Genomic DNA, 20,804 nt, shown 5'->3' on the forward strand with positions numbered 1-20,804 from the left:
CTCAAGATAAAAAACTTCCAAGGAATTGAATAAAATCAACTGAGTCTGTGAGTTATTTTTCAGTGTGGAAAGTGGTCAGTGCATTGCCAATACCTATATCTGGATTTTTACTTCGGTGTGCAGCTATGTTATTGTTGATCTGCATCTGGGTCCCTCGTCCTCAGATCATGCTATAAATTGGCTTGTGAAATGGGCAATGAGTTCAAAGAGAGCCAGCAACACCAACCCTAGTGATGCCACTGGGATACACACTACACTTGCCCATCCTTATTTTAATTCATTAATATTCTGCTCTTCTCCTAGGACACAATTGCCATGATTTCATACTAGCAAACATTGCCCAAGATGAAGCACCTAAAACTGCTTCACACCATGTTCTGTGAGAGATAAATGTAAGTTAAATATTTTTCTGTCTTGTAGAAATGAATATTAAGTTTTCTTTAGGGTCAGGGCCTAGTTCTGCTCCTCGGGTCATCAAGGCAAGGGAGAGGAATTTCAGATCCATCAAAATTGGGCTGCAAGTTATTCCAACTAGTGGGGATATACAGAACCATTCACTACGCCAAGCTACTTGTCGAATTTATCAATCCCCAAATACAGAAAAATCTTTACGCTAACCAGATTATATGTATTACCAGCGGCATTATTGGAAGGCAGATACAAGAAGATCCCTGTACATGAGCAATTGTGGCCCTGTAATACAGGAAGTGTAGAAACCGCTACCCACGTTTTACTCTACTGTCCCTTTTACCGTGATTCCTGCAAAGATTTATTCACTCCTGTTCTTACAAGCAAACCAGGGAGACCCGAAGCCTTTTATTTACAATACCTACTATCGGACTGGAACCCATGTATAACTAACAAAGTAGCACAATTCTGTCCATCTGCTATCTCTTGTAGGAAAAGTATAACAAACCAATGATAGCTGATTACATAGAGACATGCCTGCTAGTACGCTGTCATCTCTCTCTTTATTGATTGAACGTAACTTTTTTTTATTATTTTACTTATCTATTTTACTGAATCTATTTCTATTGTAATAGCAATGTATTATTTTAATCTTGTGGATAGATTTCTATCTCCCCACTTTTAAACTTCAAATACTTTCTTATATGTGTCTTATTTTACTTTTTATGTATTTTTTTAAACCATTGATCTACTGGTATTTGACCATAATAAAGTCTGTCTGTCTGTCTGTCTGTCTGTCTCTATCTATCTTCTTGGACTTGGTGTTTTGTTTTTAATTTCTGTGATATACTGAATTTCAGTAGTATTCAGTGATTAATGCTTAGAGTATCATGCTTCATAATGTGTAGCTGCTTTATAACACCACGAGGGACTACCTCCTGTGACAATACAAGGGATCATCCCAAGCTATCAAGATTTGGCCTCAGGGCATGGATAGATCTGACTTGACAAACATAGGGCCTGAACAGACAGGCCAAAATAAAGCTGCTTTGGGTCACTTTGGAGGTATGTTGTTTAAATGACACATGCATTGTAAGAGGCCAAAAGCTGCGCCAAAGCTGCACTCCAGTCTTTAGGATTGGAGCGTGGCCTTGACGCGGCTTTTGGACTCTTAAATAGCATACCTCCAAAGTGACCCAAAGCAGCTTTATTTTGGTCTGTCTGTTTGGGCCCATAGGCCCACTCCGCACAGGCCTTTGCGCTGCCCCCGTCACGTGCTAGGGGTTGGCCGAGGACTTAGCGTCCATACCGGCCTCACCCCTAGCACGTAACGGGGCGTAAAAATGGCGGTGCCCTATACACATGGGCGCAGCCATTTTTATGTGCTGGACGCTTAGCGTCCACATGTCCCCCTTGCCTTGCGACGTCACGAGTGTGCCATTTGTGCACTCGTGCATCGCAAGCGTGGATCGAAAAGAAGCTGCTTTTTGCGACTTCTTTTTCTGCCGCCGGGAAGCCTCCCCGCTTGGAGGCTGCAGCTTCCTGGCAGCGGAAATGGAGGTGGCGGCAGACCACCACTTTCAGGTGGTCTGTAACGTGCCATAGTTTCTTTAACAGTAACAATGTCTCAAACATTGCTAAAATGCTAGTAGGACTGGCTCTGGTATTAGGCAGGAGGATCCCACTACCACAGTCAGTAAAAAGCATCACATGCAGAAACAGAGAGAGAGAGAGAGAGAGAGAGAGAGAGAGACCAAATGGTTTAGTTATTGCAATTTTATTGCCAGAGACTGGGAGAAGTGGGTGTTTGTAGGATTTTCTGCTTCATGTTCTTAAAAGGTCTGGCTGACTTTGGGTGCTATGCATCTTGATGTTGGGTTGGGGGTAGAATTGTCTCAGGCAGCAAAGGAGTAGCTGAGTCTGCCCAGGAAATGCCTGTACTAGTACACCACCACATATGTTCTTGCACTGAGCACTGCAATTAAAATCAGTTTCTGGGGTAGGGATTTATAATTAAATGCCAGGTTGGAGCACCAAGATGCAATTAAAAGCCCACACTTGCTCCAGCATGTATAAATGTCTTAATGTTTTAAGGAGACAAAGCAGTTACATCTCCATTATTAGACCTGAGATCCTTCCCAGCTTCTGTGAGGGTGATAAAGTGGGTGTGAAGAGAGCAACAGGCCTTCTTTTAGATTTCAGATACAATCTCCGCATCTGTTCCAACACTATTGTCAGCTAATATTTAGTTGGAAGCTGGGATTTGAAAAGAGGAGGTAATGTGATTAGGCTGTCAGACTGAAAAATGAAGAGAGCTTCTGTAGCTTGGATGGCTGTGCAAAAGAGGGAATTTAAGCAGGTGTTGCTTGCCACCTAACCAGGTAACAACACATTGTGTAATGCAACAATTAGAAATATAGAAGCCCTCTCCAGTTTTCAAAGTGGCAACTCTAGTCAGGAGGCTTAAGTAAGGACCCCACAGTTCAGAGCAACAGACAATCATGAAGGAGCAGCAATTGTAATGCTATGATATCACAATGTGGCAAAACATGGGACCATTGATTCCAGAATCCCCCAGTTGGCATGGTCACTTGCCATGTAAATTTTTCAAGCCCTGTTCCTAAATTGGTGCATCTGCAAGGTCTAGGGCAGGAGTTGGCAAAGGGCATCCCTCTCCATGTTTGTGCCACTAAACACACTATATTTTAAATAGCTTAAAATATAATAAAAGCTTTCCCTATCCCCTTAGGGGCTGCAAGAAGACAATTCACATGTGAGCTATTTTAAATCCAGAGGGAACTTTTTCATAACTGGAAGTAAAAAGTCCTCTCCTAGGTCTAAAAGAGGATCAGAGTAGGAGAGCTGGTGAAATTGCCACCTCACAGCCCTGAAGGTATGGGATGGAAGCTTTTTCAGTGTTAAAAAAAACTGTAAAAATGTTTTGAAGGGGGCAAGGGGGTATGGGCTCAACTCTGCACAATCTAAAGAATCAAATATACAGGAAAAGCTTGATGAGGAGACAATTTTTTTTTTGAATGATCAGACCAAGACTTCCTTTCTAGTAGCCATGATGGCTGGTACATTCAAAAAGGTAATATTACCAAACTGTGTTATGCGTTAGATGAGTTAGGCAATGGCAAGTGCAGAGAACAAGGCTGGAGCTGGGTTTGCTATGATGAGAAGGTTAGAGTGATGGAGTGGCACTGAGAGAACCAGTTTTTGTAATGTGTGTGTGTGCAGCCTCGGGTCATCAATGTGCACACACACACAATTGTAATGTGTGTGTGTGTGCAGCCAAGCGTATTGTATGCCTTCAAGTACTTTCTGATGTATGGTGACCCTATCATGGGGTTTTCTTGGCAAGATTTGTTATGAGGAGGTTTACCATTGGCTTTCCTGAGGCTGAGAGCTTGTGACTTGCCCAAGGTCACCTAGTGGGCTTCATGGTCGAGCAGAAAATCAAACCCTGGTCTCTAGAGTCATAGTTCAACACTGAAACCACTATGCTATCCCTCCCTCCTTCTCGGTGTATATATCCATGAGAACCACAGTTCATTGGAAGCACTATTAGAACAACAATTGTTCTAAAAACATTCCAAAAATCATTTCAGCTGATTGATTACAAACATTTATATTTCATTACATCAACTCATAGGTATTCATTCAGTGTTGTATAAGCAAACTGCTTTCACCTCCCAAAATGTCAACCAAATGATTAGAGAATATCAAGAAGAATGCTTTCTTTTCCCCCTGAATTAAGTCTTTGATTTTCTATGTAACTGGGTCAATGCATAGGAAATAAATTTTAATGCCAGTTGTGAGAGCATTAGAGTAAAAAGCTTGAGTAGAGAAGTACCCTCTTCAAGTGAAGAAAGTGAAATGTATATTGGGTGGCTGAAGGTGGGGCCAATGCACTATTGGTCCCTAGTGGTTCAATCAATATTAGCGGGAGATCACAAATTCCTGATTAGCCCTAGAACTGTCCTGAAAGCATCAAAGACTCATTTTGCAGATGTTGGCAGTTCTGTTTGGTAACTGCCTTTAAGCTGACTGCCTCATGGCAACCCTGTGGATGACACTTCTCCAAGATCCTCTGTCTTTCACTCCTCTGCTTAGGTCCTGTAGACCCAGGCCCATGACCTCTCTGATTGAGTCCATCCATATGGCATGTGGTCCCTCACACTTTCTGCTGCCTTCTATCTTTCCTATCATTATCGTTTTTTCTAATTATTCATGTCTTCTCATGATGTGACCAAAGTACAATAGCCTCAGTTTAGTTATCCTGGCTTCTAAGGGGAGTTTGGGCATGATCTGTTCTAGAACCCATTTGTTTCTTCTTGGCTGTCAATGGAGTCCTCAGCAATCTTCTGCAGCACCACATCTGAAATGAGTTGATTTTCTTTTTATCTATCTTCTTCACTGTCCAGCTATCACGTCTATACATGGTGATGGAGAATAGGATGTTTTGGACAATCCTCACTTTAGTGTTCAGAGTCATATCTTTGCTATTTCAGATTTCATCCAGTTCTTTCATAGCTGCCCTTCCCAATCTGAGCCTTCTTCTAATTTCTTGACTATAGCCTTCATTCTAATTAATGTTTGATCCAAAATGTGGGGACTCTGCGTCTTTCAATTTTCTCATCATCTAAAATATAGTCATTTCAAAAGCGCAAGGGTAGACAATGTTCAGCCATATCTGGCCTTATCTTAATGTCCAAATCCCTCTCCAAGTAATCTGTCTAGACTGTTGGTAAGAGTGATCTATCCTTTTCCAGCCAGTTCACTGGATGGGGCAGAGATAGTAATAGAGAAAGAAGAGGTGGTATTGGAGAAGGAGAGAGAGAAGAGAGAGCCCCATTTATTTTGGCATTTATAGCATGACCTCTAAGAGATCATCCCCATAGGAACATGGCCCAAAGGAAACAGCTGTCCTATCATGTGGTGTTGGGATGCAGCTCCTGTGAACTCTACCCAGCATAGCCAATGGAGAGGGATGATGGGATCTTCATTTTTCAGCAACATCTGGAGGGTCACTAGGTCCCTACCCTGCCATAAAGTATGTGGAGCTTCCCCTTTAGTACCATACCACTAGATTTAAACTAGCATTGGTAAACTTAGAAAGGTTTTCAGCAGAGGAAAACAATAGTTGTTGTAGACAGTATTTTTGGTATAAAGTTTTTAAAAAACCTTGGCTATGTTCCTTTTTATTTAAAGACTAGCTGTACCCAGCCAGGTGTTGCTGTGACTCAGTCTGGTTAAATGGAAAAGAAAGAAAAGAGAAAGTGCACGTTTCTGAAATATTTAATTTCACAATGCTTGTGGGTATACAATATTTTTGTTGTTCCACTGTCTGTGTAGATATAGAGGTTGTCTGGTTTGCCAACTCTAGAACACGCATCATATAATTGTCCATGTGAGAAGCAATCTGTGTCTAGATCTAAACCGCACAGTTCTAAAGATTGGCCCTGAGTTTTGTTGAAGGTGATTGCAAATGCCAATCGAATATTTAGAGTAGCGTGTGTTGCTGTTACGGCCAATAGATGGCACTGTTTTTTTAAAAACATATTTTTACCTGTCACAGGTGTGACATCTACATAATAGTAGCTATTTGTATATTAAAACATGTGTGTATTTGAATGGTACATTGTGTCAAAATTTCAAAGCAATCGGTGAAGAACTTTCAGAGATTTAAGATTTTGAACAAACGAACATTTACATTTTTATTTATATAGATCTGTATATGCCCCTTGCTATCTATACCACAAATGAATGCATAGATATGCACCCCCAATTTTACCCTCCTGTAAAAATAGCATCAATTTTACTATTTCACTGCATCATTGCATGTCAGTACAATTGCATGTTAACTACCAGATAAAATCAAGTGATCATCTGTCAAATTTCAAAATATATTGGGTGTCAGTTACCAATATCATATAATCAAAGAATGCTTGGGGATTCAGAGATAACCCCTGGCTTATCTAATGCAGAGATCTACTAAGAAGAAACTCAACAGGAATTTTGTTGAGCAAACTGGTTTCAAGTGGAGCCCGTACCATGTGTATGTGTGTATGTGGTGTGTGTGTGTGTGCGTTCAAGTCATCTGTCAACTTATGGTAACCTCATGAATTTCAAAAAAATTGTCTTAGGCAAGGAAACATCAGGTGATTTTGGCAGTTCCTTCCTCTGAAATACAGCCTACAGCATCTGGTATTCCTTGGCATTTATTCATCCAAGTATTAACCAAGCATGACCCTGCTTAGCTTCCAAGCTCAGATGGGAACTGGCACCTTGAAGGTTTACAAGCCTTATTACCATTTATGTACAAGTCAGATTGTTGGGGATGCAAGATTTCAAAATGTTACAGAAAACCTGCAAAACTAGTTTGAACAGAAGGGAGTGTATATAATACTGCCTAGAGTTCTCTGGAAAAACACAGTTTCATTCAGTTCATGTTATGCTTCTGTAAAGACACAAGAGTGTCATCTAAATACAGTACTCTTCTAAAGCAAAAAGAGAACATTTTTTAGCACAAGCTCCTAATGCCAAAAATAAGGAGTACGGGAGAGATCATAGCACCCACTATGAATTCAGATGTTCCCTAGGATCAATCAAAATATGTCCAAAAATCTCACAACCTAATACAAGGACAAGAAGATTGAAATCATAGAACTGGAAGAGACCACAAGGACCATCCAGTCCAACCCCCTGCCATTCAAGAATAAACAATAAAACCATTCCTGACAGATGGCCATCCAGCCTCTGTTTAAAACCCTCCAAAGGAGACTCTACATAAGAGTTGAATAATGCAACAAATCGAGATTTAGAGATTTTTTTTTTTTTGTATCCCTGCTGAGACCCTGGAAAGACACAGCCAGTCGGAATATACAATATGCAGCTAGACAAATTGTCAAAGCAAAGGGAAGCTTTTTCTTCCACCACTGTCATTCATTAAAAAATTGCATTGAAGTTTTGAGTAATCTTGTTTCCTGAACTGAAGTGAATCCCCCCCACCCCAGGTTTCGTTGGTGCTAAATCCTTCGAACATAATTTTGGGTTGAAATCTGTTGGAAACTAAATTCCTCCAGGTTTTAAATAACTGAATGATTTGGCTGCTGCCACCCTTCTACACAGGAATAGTGCAAAATTGTATGATGAAAATAATGTTTTGAATATGATGGCCTGCTAAAGAATTAATCACACTATAAATGTGAAGTTTCATCTTTTTAGCTTGCTTGGAAATTGTTTTGGTGTTATTTGTGTATTTCTTCATCCTAAATATATATATAAAAATCAGTTTCTGCATGATAAGCTAAGCTGCTTTATGAAACAAGCATGCTGTGCTCCACTGTGGGGTTCTCATTTCATTTTATGTTCAGACTCATTGAACATTTGTGTCAATGCCAGTAAATAGTAATAAGAACTCTGCACACTTTTGATCTTAGCATATCCTGACCCAGTTTTACAGCAATGCCATTCTGATCTCATTTGACAATATTAAAACTCATTCATAGTATTCTGTCCTATTTTACTCAGAGCCACAAGCCCAGGCCATGATTTTAAAAGCAAATGATCAAAACCTGGACCAGGATTCAGGAGGGCGGATAAGAGTGGGAGTGCTAACATACCCCATGTTGCAATCATGTTGCACAGAAAGATCTCTCTTCTCTTCTCAATTGACAAACATGCACTCACCAAACCAGCTGAGCCTCAGCTGCATTGAAGGAAATAAGTAGATTCATATACCACTATGAAAATGGATATAAAATGGGCTTTAAACAGATGCAGTTATTCTCTCATGCACAAGCAGACTGTCAGGGGGCATGGACTGTGAAAAACTGAACTTATTGAGCCACATTGTACAAACTACATTGTATTGTGTATTCCAGTGTAAATCAGACTTTTTCGCAAGTATGTCAACATCAAGCCTACCATGCTAAAAGTGCACAGACATACAAGAACACACAAGAGGTACCATGTGCTCATTGCAGCTACTGGAATCTTGTGTGTGCAGGGTTGCCCACAGAGTAGCATCCCTGACCCTATGATTTCAGGGCCAAAGTCTGAGACCTTAGGGGGTCCACCAGTGATGTCAGAAGAGATAAGTCTTTCTGAGTCAATAAGCATGGTACATGAAGCATCAACTGCAACAATTCAGACTACATTTTTCAAATAATAAGCACAAAACTAACGCCAGCAAGAAAAAAACTATCTTACTGAAACTTTGCATCAAACAGAAAACACACACACACGCATGCACTTTCCCCAACACTGTTTTGCAAGCACTGCTTTTAAGAATAAATAGGAGTTATAGCTTAAGATAAGAATGGTTTTAAGGTAGAGGGACTCAGCTTTGGCAGGCAGGTTGTTATTAATTTTGCCTCCTTGCAGATAATTACTTTCCCCATCTGTTATCATTCAGTGATCCTTAAATACAAGGACTCTTACAAGCAGAATATGTATTTAGAAGGGGACTCCGTGTACCCAGGTGTAGCTTATTCCCATGTTTATGTCTACAGGAGAAATTGAAAGCAGCTTTTATTATTCCTGGGCAGGCTTAACAACAAACCCATCTTAATATTTCTCAGTGCTTGGTCATTTAGTATACTCCCGACTGATAATTTGTGAGGAGGCTTAATGATATGGGTGTCTTGTCAGATCATTTTTGAGGGTCAGCCTCAGCCTTGCTTTGTCTAGTGTTGTGTGCCCTTGACACACACACATTCAATTCCATATTCCATGGCTATGAACTGATGCTTTATTGTTGCATCACCTGACACCATCTTGATATGTGTTTCTTTCACTTGTCAGTTCTACTGAAGGGGTTTTTTTTAAACACATATGTTTACACCATTCTGAGACTTGTCTTTCATTTGTGGCTTCTATTGGATGTTCTCTGATTTTTGTATTATTTTGTATTATAGTTCCTCCATTATATGTTCTTCCATTATAGAAATGAAGTAGAAATTCATCAAGTCAAGACTTCAGCCCGATACAAAACTGCTTAGCTTGAGCAAGTCAGCCACATCATTGGTGATTATCTAGATCCATGTCAGTCTGCTTTCAGGCCTGGTTATGGGACAGAAACAACTTTGGCCACTTTTATTGATGACCTACGCAGGGAACTGGACAGGGGGAGTGCACCCTGTTGATTCTACTGGATCTCTCAGTGGCTTTTGGTACCATTGACCATGGTATCCTTCTGAGCTGCTTCTTCAGGATGGAGCTTGGGGGTACTGCCCTAATGTGGCTCCATTCTTTTTTGGAGGGACCCTCTCAGAAGGTGGTGCTGGGGGAATCCTGTACAATTAATTCCTTGGCCATTGGCCTGTGGCGTCGTCCCTCAGTCTTGTCCCCTGTGCTTTTTAACTTCTAAATGAAACCGCTAGGAGAGATTGCCCAGAGGTTTGGAGTAAGGTGTCACCAGTATGCTGATGATACCCAGCTCTATGATTCCTTTCCACCTAATTCCAAGGAAGATGTTCCTGTCCTAAACTGGTGCCTGGCAGTTGTGATGGACTGGATGAGGGCAAACAAATTGAAGCTTAATCCAGATAAGACAGGTGCTCCTGATCAGTTGAAAGACAGATCCAGGAATAGGCTTTCAGCCTATATTAGATAGGGTTACACTCAACCTGAAAACACAGGTTTGTAGTTTGGGGGTACTTCTGGATTCAGCTCTAAGCTGGAGAACCCAGTTTTGGCAGTGACCAGGATCACTTTTGTACAGTTAATGCTAGTGTACCAACTGCTCCCATTCCTGGTGATCTGGCCATGGTGGTACATGCCTTGCTTACATCCCATTTGGATTACTGTAATGGATTACTATGTGGGGCTGCCTTTGAAAAATGTTCAGAAATGTCATCTGGCCGAAAGAGCTGCAGCCGGTTGTTAACTGGAGCTGACTACAGGCAGCACACAATTCCCTTGTTGCAACAGCTCCATTGGCTGCCAGTTCATTTCCAGGCACAATAAAATATGTTGGTTTTGACCTATAAAACCTTATATGGCTTGGATCCAGGTTAATTGAAGGACCACATCTCCCTTTAGGAGCCCACTAGAGTGCTTAGCTCATCTGGAGAGGCCCTTCTCTCAGTCCCACCACCCTCTCAGGCTTGTTTGATGGGAACAAGAGAGAGGGGCTTCTCGGTGGCTGCTCCCAGGTTCTGGAATTCCCTCTCTAGAGCCCTGCTCTCCTTTCAGTGGCAGATAAAATATTTTTGATGTCATCGGGTTTTTTCCAACTGACAAGGGCTGGGCTATAAATGCTGTGTAATTCAGATTTTAAGGTTTGTATAGAGTTTTTAAATACATTTTAAATTTAAATGCATAATTGTTTTAACTTTTAAAATTATTTCATTGTTTCGAAAATTTTATATGTATACATTTTAATGCTTTTGTGTTGCTTTTAAATTGTATTATTTTAAACTACATGTTCATTGCCTTGAGTCCCTATGTTAGGAGAAAGGCAGGATATAAGATGATGATGATGATGATGATGATGATGATAATAATAATAATAATAATAATAATAATAATGCCTTGTGTCCTCTACCTCTTTTCATATATAATACTTATTAGCTTGTTAGTTTGTTAGACTGATATGCCAGTTTTCATCCAGTGAGCTCAAGGCAGAGTACATCCTCTCCATATTATCCCCACAGCAACAACACTGTGAGGAAGGTCAGACTGAGAAAGAAAGAAAGAAAGAAAGAAAGAGAGAGAGAGAGAGAGAGAGAGAGAGAGAAAGAAAGAAAGAGGGTGTGAGTGACTGGTCCAAGGTGACCTTGTGATTTTCATAGCTCAGGAGGGGACTAGATTTTTAGCACCCCAATGCCTGTGTAACTCTCCACTAGCTCTATATAATATGGAATGGGAAAGAATACATCATTTAATATCCAGTTCTGGACTTTCATATCTAGTCACTCAGGGGAATATAACAATGTATTTATAACTGGGGAGGGGGGGGACAAAAATAATTAAAGGATAAGGTCTAGGAGATGCACAGCTTCAACTGAAGTGCCAACTGCAGCCAATGTGACTCTATAAAAGTCAGTAGGAGTAAGCATCACATGGCAAAGGAACTTTTTGGACTGTGACTCCCAGAATTCTCAGGATCCTTGGGGGATCCTCAGAGTCATGCTCCAAAAATGCTAAGAGCTAGACTGTGGCTATAGCGGCAGGGTAATATTAAGACACTTCTCCAAGCTCAAGACCACAGGCCAGAGAAACAGCTTGAGCCACTTGAGAAAGTACCTTTCAGAGAGAGCTGGCTCTCAGTCCGGGCATGCATCACCTTCTGATATTTCTCCTCTGCCTCTGGCAATTGTGCCACCTTGGTTTTTGAAGAACACTCCTTCTCTGGATCAGGATCCTTGTCTCCTTCTGGGAGATGGTACACTTCCTGCACTCCAAACCTCACTGGGTCTAGTTTCTTCAAAAGCAAGCCTCCAAGGGTACTTTTAGCAACCATCATCAGGATCGCATTCCCAATCTGGTCAATTGCTCTCTTCACATTCTTTACAGCCCCAAAGGAGCAGAGGAAGATTGCCAAGCTGATGAGACTGCCAAGACACACGCAGACAAGTCCGTAAAGGACACAGGAGGCAGCCGAAGCAAATGTTAAATCAGCAGCCACAATGAAGAGCTGGTGGATGTAACTCGCCATTGTTCCCCCAAGGAGGTTTTTTGTCCTTTTTCTTTTAACCTCTGTTCCTTTCCTCACAAGTCCAGAGAGAAACCTTCTGGGAGGTGCTTGCAGTGTATGCAATCATGTCATTAAAAAGCCACTCAGTATTGTGAAATAAGCAAAGGCAAGACACAGCTGAAATTCTCAGAAGATGAATCATTGCCTTTGTTCAAGAAGCAACAAGCATTTCCAAGGAAGTGTGCAGAGAGTCAGACAGGCTCATGATACTGGAGCACCATCTATTGGTCATTGCTACCGATTGTGAAAATGAGTAAAATTAATATGCAAGCAGGTTGAGTCTAGAGAGAGAGACAGAGGGAGACTGCTTTTCATTGAAAATATCCTTATAGGGATTAGGGATTGACAAAACTGTCAGTTTCTCATTCAGATTTTGCAACTGTTGATGCATTCTTATCAAAATGAACTTCAGAAATATTTTCACCCAACCGTGACTTGGATTTCAAGGCTTGTAGTTGTTACACATTTTTTCCAGAGCTGTGTGCCTGACCCTTGTTTGTCATATTCTGAGAACAAATTCTTGGATTTGTCCTCTTTCATCTCTATTGCCAGCAGACTGAATTCTCAGAGCACTTCAAGTGGTAAAATCTAAAATCTCCTTATTTTAAAAGGACAACCCAGAGTAGTGCAACCAAAGGGTGTGTGTATTTTGGAAAACTGGCATAGCTCAACAGTAACTAGCATCTGCATCACTCATAGAGAGACCTAGGCCCTGTCTACATGGGCCAAATAAATGCCCTCTGCCTCTCTGCTCATTTGGGAGTTTGGATGATGTAGGACCCAATCCTCTTATCTGGCATGAACAAACCAGACAACATCCATCCTATTCAGCGCCAAACCCTTAGCATACCCATCTTTAAATGTATTTTTAAAAATGTCCCTGTTTGTGCTGGATCTTTCAGGAAGATCTAGATCACTCCATTCTGATGCTTTGTGGCTGTTCACATGATCATCCCGCTGTGCCACCCAGTGGTGTCTGCTGTCACTTTGGGTCACTCACTCAGGTGAGAATGAGGTGTCCAGCCATGTTTCTGGGTGTCATGTTCTGACTTCAGAGCAAGCGAACCACAGTGGTGGTAGACACTCTAGATGATAAAGCGAGATGCATGTGCAAAAAACTGCCTGGCATAAGAACAGAGGGCCAGGTAACGGAGTGGCGAGGAGGTAAGGGCAGCTCTGTAGCCATGGGTCCCTCCAGTTTCAGAACAATAGGCCTCTGCAGCCCACTTGATGGGAAAATGCAAGTATGGCAGAATGCTGTTATCTTTACAGTCTGCTCATGGCCTATAAAGGCTAGCCAGTTGGAGGAAGATGGCAAGGCTGTTCCTCACCCCAAGGGCAATCTTAGGAAGCATTTTTTATTTTAAAATATGTTTCTCTAAGAAGAATCAATTTGTGGTGCCTTGTGAGGCCACATGGAGTCCAAGGGATCAGGTTTACCCATTTCTGGTCTAGTTCTTTTTGTCTGTATAGGATAGCATCAGTAAACAAAAATGTCATTTTGTTCTTGTTGTTGATGTTGTGTACCTTCAAGTTGTTTCTGGCTTTTCTGGCTTTTTCTTAGTCCTACTTAATTTGACCCATTGAAATCAAAGCAAAATATATTCGGTGTGACGAACAAGGTGAATCAGTCAAATTAATGTTGGATTTAGTAAGTACTGTAACACTCTAATAACCAAGGCAAGAAAGTTAGCAGAAAGCAGTTAATGAATTTAGTTAATCATTAATATTCTAAAAAAACTAATTTGATTGCATTTACATTACAAAAAGGGGAATTAACTATTATATGTATGTTAAATGACTGTTTAAAGTTAAAAACCTGCACTAACACTTTTACAGACTGTAGTTGAAAAAAGTCTTCCCACCCACCTCCTTTTTCTCCCTGTCTTGAGCCTAGGAGAGAAAGGAAACTCAATTTTCAAATCATTTCACCAACCCCCTTTTTTGCTTTCCATTTCTCCATCCTTTATAATTTAATCTGTTTATCCTGACCCCTTCTTCAGCATACTGACTCTGGTGTGGATCCCTGCAAAAGTTCCATGTTAAGAGCTTCAAAATTAAGTTTCCTGGAACTGATGAAACTGATGTCTATGACTTGTCCACTATAAAATATGACATGTTCACAATAAAAACAGAAGTGTCATCTCAATGCAGAGAAAACCTCCATCCCTTACAATCTGCCCTTACTACTGGCTGGTCAACCTTGGGATTAACTGAATCTGTCATACTGGCCTGTTACAGACTGCCAAAATAAAGCTGCTTCGGGTCTCTTTGGAGGCATGCTATTTAAATGATGCATGCATCCTAAGAATCTGGAAGCTGCACCAAATCGGCGCTCCAGTGCTTAGGAATGGAGTGTGGCTTTGGCGCAACCTCTGGACTCTTAGGACCCATGCATCATTTAAATAGCATGCCTCCAAAGAGACCCGAAGCAGCTTTATTTTGGCAGTCTGCAACAGGCCACTGTAAGCATGGATGAAAATGATAAAAGATTCCTGGAGCCATTTGCAGTAGTCTGAATGTTGTCAAATAAACAAGGTAATTCCCCCTTGTACAAAATATTGTAACTGGGGGATTAACAAAAATGAAGAGACAGTCTTTACAAATGAAAGAGAAGTAGGCTTTTGTAAAGAATCAGCTAGGAATCTGAAATGAGCTTCTCTTTAGCATGGCCAGCTATTTTACTAATTAATAACTTAAGTTAATTAATAACTTAACTAATGCACTTAATTCTGGGATTAAGTCAATGGTGAAAGTGTAATTTATATCAATCAGTTATCAAAAATAAATTTAATAAAAGTTTCCCTTTTACATTATAACCTTTCTAAATTATATAATAATGTAATTGATGTTCATTAGTAGCTGTCACTTGTCCTCTTCAGTATGTCTCACAGATTTCAGTGGCTGGGAACTAAAGTATAATGGGTTATTTAAATCAAGCCAAAGTGAGGCTCCATGGTGAAATATATGCAACACAAAGTTGAATCCCATTTCTATTAGAATTAATAGCAAGATTCTATTCTACTATTGTACTAGAATTAATAGCAAGGAAAGTTCACCCTCAATCTGTTTTTGCACCACATTGCTACTATTCACAAGCTCTGGATTCATGTTTGAAATCTAAGAATATTTCTAGGTCCTTTGAGACAGCCAAAATTTTCTGCCCCATTTCCTTTTATACCTGAAAGGTACACAACAAACATGGCATGACATTGTCATGAGGATTACACTGATTTGGCAGGGGAGATGTTACAGTATTTTTTTTAATGGACATATTTCTCTACACATATGCCAAGTTTAGGGGAAATGCTTAGCACTGCACACATGTAAATTCAAGAAAAGAAAAGAAAACCTACATAGCTTTTTTTAAATAAAAAAAAATTCACTCGTTAATATTTTCAAGGAAAAAAAAGATTCCATATATAAAATATATATGATGTACAGAATGAATGAAATCCATGAGTGCTTATGAGTAATCATTTACGTTTATTACAATTTATGACTTTAAAAAATTGTTTTTGTAATATTCATTATCTCAGGGAGAGTCACCACCAAGATGACAGATGTTTTATGTACTGTCCAATGAAGGCATTCTCTCATTCTGCAGTGCCTCATTACCCTAGTTAAATGACACTTCAAAAGACAATGAGTAGCCTAGAAATTAATTTTGCATTCAAAACCTGCCTTGGATCAGTAACAACAGCTTTAGCAACTACAAAGGGTTTCAAGAGATTATGGCTTGGATATGGCCATTTGGGGGAAGATAACCTTCTGCAAATTTGAACAAGCTCCTTGACAGATACCTGATAGGGATCTATCAATGGCTTTTAGCTATAGCAACATCATGAAACCTCTTTCCACCTGAAGGTTGAAATTAGTTTCAAGTAGAGAGGTAGTGTGGCTTAGTGGTTTTAGCTTTGGTCTATAACTCTGGAGACCAGGGTTTGATTCCCACTCAGCCATGAAACTACTGGGAGACCTGGGGCAAGTCACATGCTCTCAGCCTCAGGGGAAGGTAATGGCAAACCTCCTCTGAACAAATCATGCCAAGAAAATCCCATGATAGGGTTGCCTTAGAGTTGTTAAATGTCTGCAGTGACTTGAAGGCACACAAGACAGAGACACAAGAACTCCAGACCATACTACAATCTCTCTCTCTCTGGCTTTGCTTTGCGAACGAAGATTCAGGAAGGATAGTGGGTGAGGTAAATGACAAAAGCATGAGGCTGAAGATAACAGCATGTTTGAACTCTTTCAGTGGTGCCAGGAACTAATTCTTAGTGCTAACAACTAATTCTTAGGAAAGGCGTTCCTACCTTTTGGAACTGAAAACAGTCTGCACAAAACCAGAAAACTGCTAAAGGATGGTATTAAGGGAAAGGGCCATCTAGTTTATCTCAAAGGACCATACTGAGACCCTAAAAGGACCAGACTCAGCCCCAGGGCCTCCACACATACTAACTCTTGTCTCACAGGTGCTATCACATTTATCTCCTTCTTATGGGCTCCCCATTGGCAGCCGATTGGCCTCCATTCAAAGAAAATTCTGGATCGGATAGGCCTCTGGTTTGACCCATGTGGGCTTGTCTTATGTTATGTTCTCTTTAAGGGCATCCATGTGTTTTCAGGTCCATATGTTTCCCAGGCAGCCCTAACCATAAGACCCAAGGATGATGTGCTGCAGTCCATCAATATCTGGAAGGATGCATGATTTCCACCCCGTTCTACAGTCTGTAGAGCAGTATCCCCCTACATCACCAATTCTCTTTTCTGTGTCACTTTTCAATTCACCCTTTCCATCACAGTGTTGTTCAACGGTGAATCTGCCATCAGTGGTGACATCAGAACAGGAGGAAACAGGGACCTACTCAGCTACTAGAAGACCAGGGACCTACTTAGCTGAATGAAGAGGAGAGTCCCCAAAATGTCAGGACAGCTTGCCACATTTCAGAGTAAGCCAAGTGATGCACATTACCCATACCCTCCAACATTTCACAGATGAAAACTGGGACAAATACTGCCACGCAACATCAGAGTGTGGCCAAGACAGCAAAAGTTATCACTGAGGAAGAACACACAAGCTAGGAGAGGCTGAGAACTTTGCTTTTTGCCTGAGCCTACTGGAAAGCCCCTGAAGTAAGCTTTTTCTTATTGAGCAGCCAGAATACCAGCAGTCTGGTGTGATAAAGACCTTAACTGAATGCTAGTATAAGAACAATTTTTTTTTAGTTTTTAGGATTTTTTTCACCTATTTTTGTTATATGTAAACCACTTTGAGAGTTCTTATAGGAACAAAAAGCATTATTAATATGCTTTCATAAATACGGAAACAACAAATAAATCATGAAAAAGGAAAAGTGCTAGCAGACTGATAGATAATTGTGAGGGGAAAAACCCTCTATTGATATAGACCGTCCATCTGTCAAGGTAGTAAGGAAGAATCCTAAACTTAATTAAACAGAGTTTCTTCTGCAAGATGGAAAGGACAATTACAATTTCTTGAGAAATCACATTTCAGCCACCTGTAAATCTTCTTTAATCCGAGGCGGATTAACTGGGAAGCAAAAATGGATATTGCTAATTTTCAAAATGGACATTTCCCTTAGATTTCCCCTTTTGTTCGTTATGAAAACAGATGTGCTTTCTAATCCAAACAATAGGGAAGAAATGATCTAAGCTCAGCCTTTCAAAGTCCAAGAGAATAAAAACAGAATGGAATGGAAATTAAATTGCTCATGCCCATCAATGTACTCAGCGACTATAAATATAAGTCAGCAATGTGTGTCAACTTCAGTGTTAGAAACCTGTGTGCAAAAGGAAAGGACTCACAGTTCAAAAGAGCAGGTAAAATAAGCAAAATGATTTTGATATTTGAGATTACTTCTTTTGAGCTTTTTTTTTTAAGGAGTATGGTTAGGCATGCATAATTCTGCTTTTGACTGATACTTCATTGCTACTTCCTAACTTATGATGTTCTTTTTGCTATGCTTTGCAAGTTATATATGCCCTTCCTACATCATGGTTTTAACAGTGAATCTTTAAGCAATGACTTGATGAATTTCTGGTAGGGATATTGTGGTTTTCATAATATAGATCCCTCAAGCCATACACTCCTACCACATTTGCCATCACTGATCTAGAACTTGGAATTGTTACTGTTTTGGATCACAGCTTCCAAAGGTTCTCAGTAAGTATGACCATTGGGTACTGAGTTGTAGTCCCAGGTGTACATTTTCCATTAAGGTCTAGATGCATGGCACATTCATAATAATCCTACCCTCTAACCAAAAAAGGCATAACTGCCTAACAAAATCTAGGGTTGATTTTGCTGTTGCAGTTATGTACTTTCAAATTGAGTTTGACTTACAGTGACTATCATAGGGCTTTCCCAACAGTATTGATTCAGAGGAGGTTGTCTTTGTCTGCCTCTTAGGCTGCTAGCATGTCACTTGCTGAAGGTCTCACAGGGGTTTCCATGGCTGAGTGGGGATTCAAACCCTGGCCTCTAAGAGACCTAGTCCAATATTTAAACCACTACACCATACTTGCTGTCTACTCTAGGGTAGAATATAAATGTACAAAAGAAATAAGAAATAGAATTCATCCCTGAAAAACAAATATTGCATATAAAAAATGAATGTCTTGTAAAAATAGAATAACTTATACTAAATTTTATGGAGTTCTGTGACTAAAACCATCATGCCTCCAAAGGACAACCACTGTGACCTGCTAAATCTACCTTTTTGACTGTATAATACCATCCCAACCTGCACACCCTATGCCCAACTTTCCTATTTTTTTTTCTTGTTTGCTTTCATCTTGTTTGCGTGTTTATTTTCTGGCTTTCCTGATTGAAAACAGTCAATTCAATAATTTTACAAGTGTGAAGTCCAAGGCTTTCATGGCCAGCATCCATAGTTTTTTGTGGGATTTTCAGGTTATGAGACAGTGTTTAGAAGAGTTCATTCCCGACGTTTCACCATCAGCTGTTGCTGGCATCTTCGGAGAATGCTCGAATGGAAGAGTGTGGGGTATATACACTGTTGGTTGAGAGGAAGTGATTTACATGTTAATCTGTGTATTGTTCTGTTGTTGAATGGCAAGGCCTACAGGGTGTCTGTCCATTTACTTAATGATCAATTGTCTGCTGGGAATCCCTCTCACCCTGGTGGTTTTCATTTGCATTTTCTGGGTCCTGATTTTAGTGTTTTTCAGGACTGGCAGCCAAACTTGGGCCTGTTACAGACTGCCAAAATAAAGCTGCTTCGGGTCTCTTTGGAGGTATGCTGTTTAAATGATGCATACATCCCAAGAATCCGAAAGCTGCACCAAAGCTGCCCTCCAGTGCTTAGGAATGGAGTGTGGCTTTGGCGCGACCTCCGAACTCTTAAGACCCGTGCATCATTTAAATAGCATACCTCCAAAGAGACCCGAAGCAGCTTTATTTTGGCAGTCTGTAACAGGCCCTTGTTTACTTTAAGGGTTTCTTCTTTCCTGTTGAAGTTGTCCAGGTGTTTATGGATTTCAATGACTTCCCTGTGCATTCTGACCTGATAGTTGTTGGCATGGTCCAGAATTTCTGTGTCTTCAAACAGCACTTTATGCCCAGGATGTTTTTATAACATGTTCTGCTACTGCTGATTTTTCTGGCTGCAGACTGGGTCACCAAACATCAACATCAGGACCCAGCAAAAGCAAATGAAAACAACCAGAGTGAGGGGGATTCCCAGAAGACAAAGTTAATGGACACCCTGTAGGCCTTACCATTCAACAACAGAACAATACACAGATTAACATGCAAATCACCTCCTCTCAACCAACAGTATATATACCCCACTCTCTTCCATTCCAGCATTCTCTGAAGATGCCAGCCACAGCTGCTGGCGAAACGTCAGGAATAAATTCTTCTAGAACACAGCCTCATAACCCAAAGAAAACCCACAAAAAATTGATTTTACAAGTCTTTTGTGGTTTGCAGCCAATTCATCAAATGCAAACACACAAGAGCTTATGAAGGCCAACTCAAATATATTCCAAATAAAACTGCTTAGTCTTCATGATGTCATAAGTTTCTTCATTATTTATGTTGCAACAGCACCCTCCCATTGAATTTTTTGTTCAATAATTTACAGAATCCCAAGTATTTTTTAAAAGCTTCACACTTGTATAGTATCTCAAAAGGAGAGTATTTCTGTTTGCTTCTAACTATTCCAGCATTTGATCTAATATTAGTAAAAAAAAATCTCATTCTTTTCTATTATTTTCTATTATTTATAATTTTGTCATTCATTTTTATTCTATTTTTATTATAGATAATGTGGAAGTGATCTTAATGTGAACGCCTATGAGTAACAACATATGTGGAAATGACACCGGAAGGAGGTTGAGCTCCTCAGTTCATAGAACAGTTTCTATTAAGCCTCTGTTGAACTGAGTATCTTGACTTCTTTCTTATGTCTATTACATAACTTTCTCTCAAAGAAAATGGTATATATGTGGAAACATAGCGTGGCATCAAATGGAAAAGTCTGAAAACAAAGTTAGAGTGGGGGGAAATATGAGGATTTCTAGTTATGTACATGGTCTTAATATGCATTCCCCCCTCTCACCTTGGCCAGACCTACTAACCATTGGGAAGTGAGGTGGCTGCTTTATTTGGGAGATACTGGGGGCACAGATGGCTGTAAAA

At 40.3% G+C, this 20,804-nt stretch overlaps 1 protein-coding gene across 7 annotated transcripts in view; it reads right to left on the bottom strand.

Annotated features, from left to right (window-relative positions):
• The window catches only part of LOC121918977, a 44,967-nt gene that overhangs the window by 14,592 nt on the left and 9,571 nt on the right, over window positions 1–20,804 (bottom strand). For 6 of the 7 annotated variants that reach the window (XR_006101359.1, XM_042445117.1, XM_042445116.1 and 3 more), the window contains exon 1: window positions 11,665–12,259. The exons of the other annotated variant lie outside the window; for it this stretch is intronic. Coding sequence is in view for 5 of the 6 variants with exons in the window: in XM_042445117.1 (XP_042301051.1) it covers window positions 11,665–12,076 (412 nt within the window). In the remaining variant the exon portion in view is untranslated. Of the gene's footprint in view, window positions 1–11,664; window positions 12,260–20,804 lie in introns of those variants that run through there. 7 annotated transcript variants of the gene reach the window in all.

The sequence above is a fragment of the Sceloporus undulatus genome, chromosome 1 (genome assembly GCF_019175285.1).
Source record: "Sceloporus undulatus isolate JIND9_A2432 ecotype Alabama chromosome 1, SceUnd_v1.1, whole genome shotgun sequence".
NCBI lineage: Eukaryota > Metazoa > Chordata > Lepidosauria > Squamata > Phrynosomatidae > Sceloporus > Sceloporus undulatus.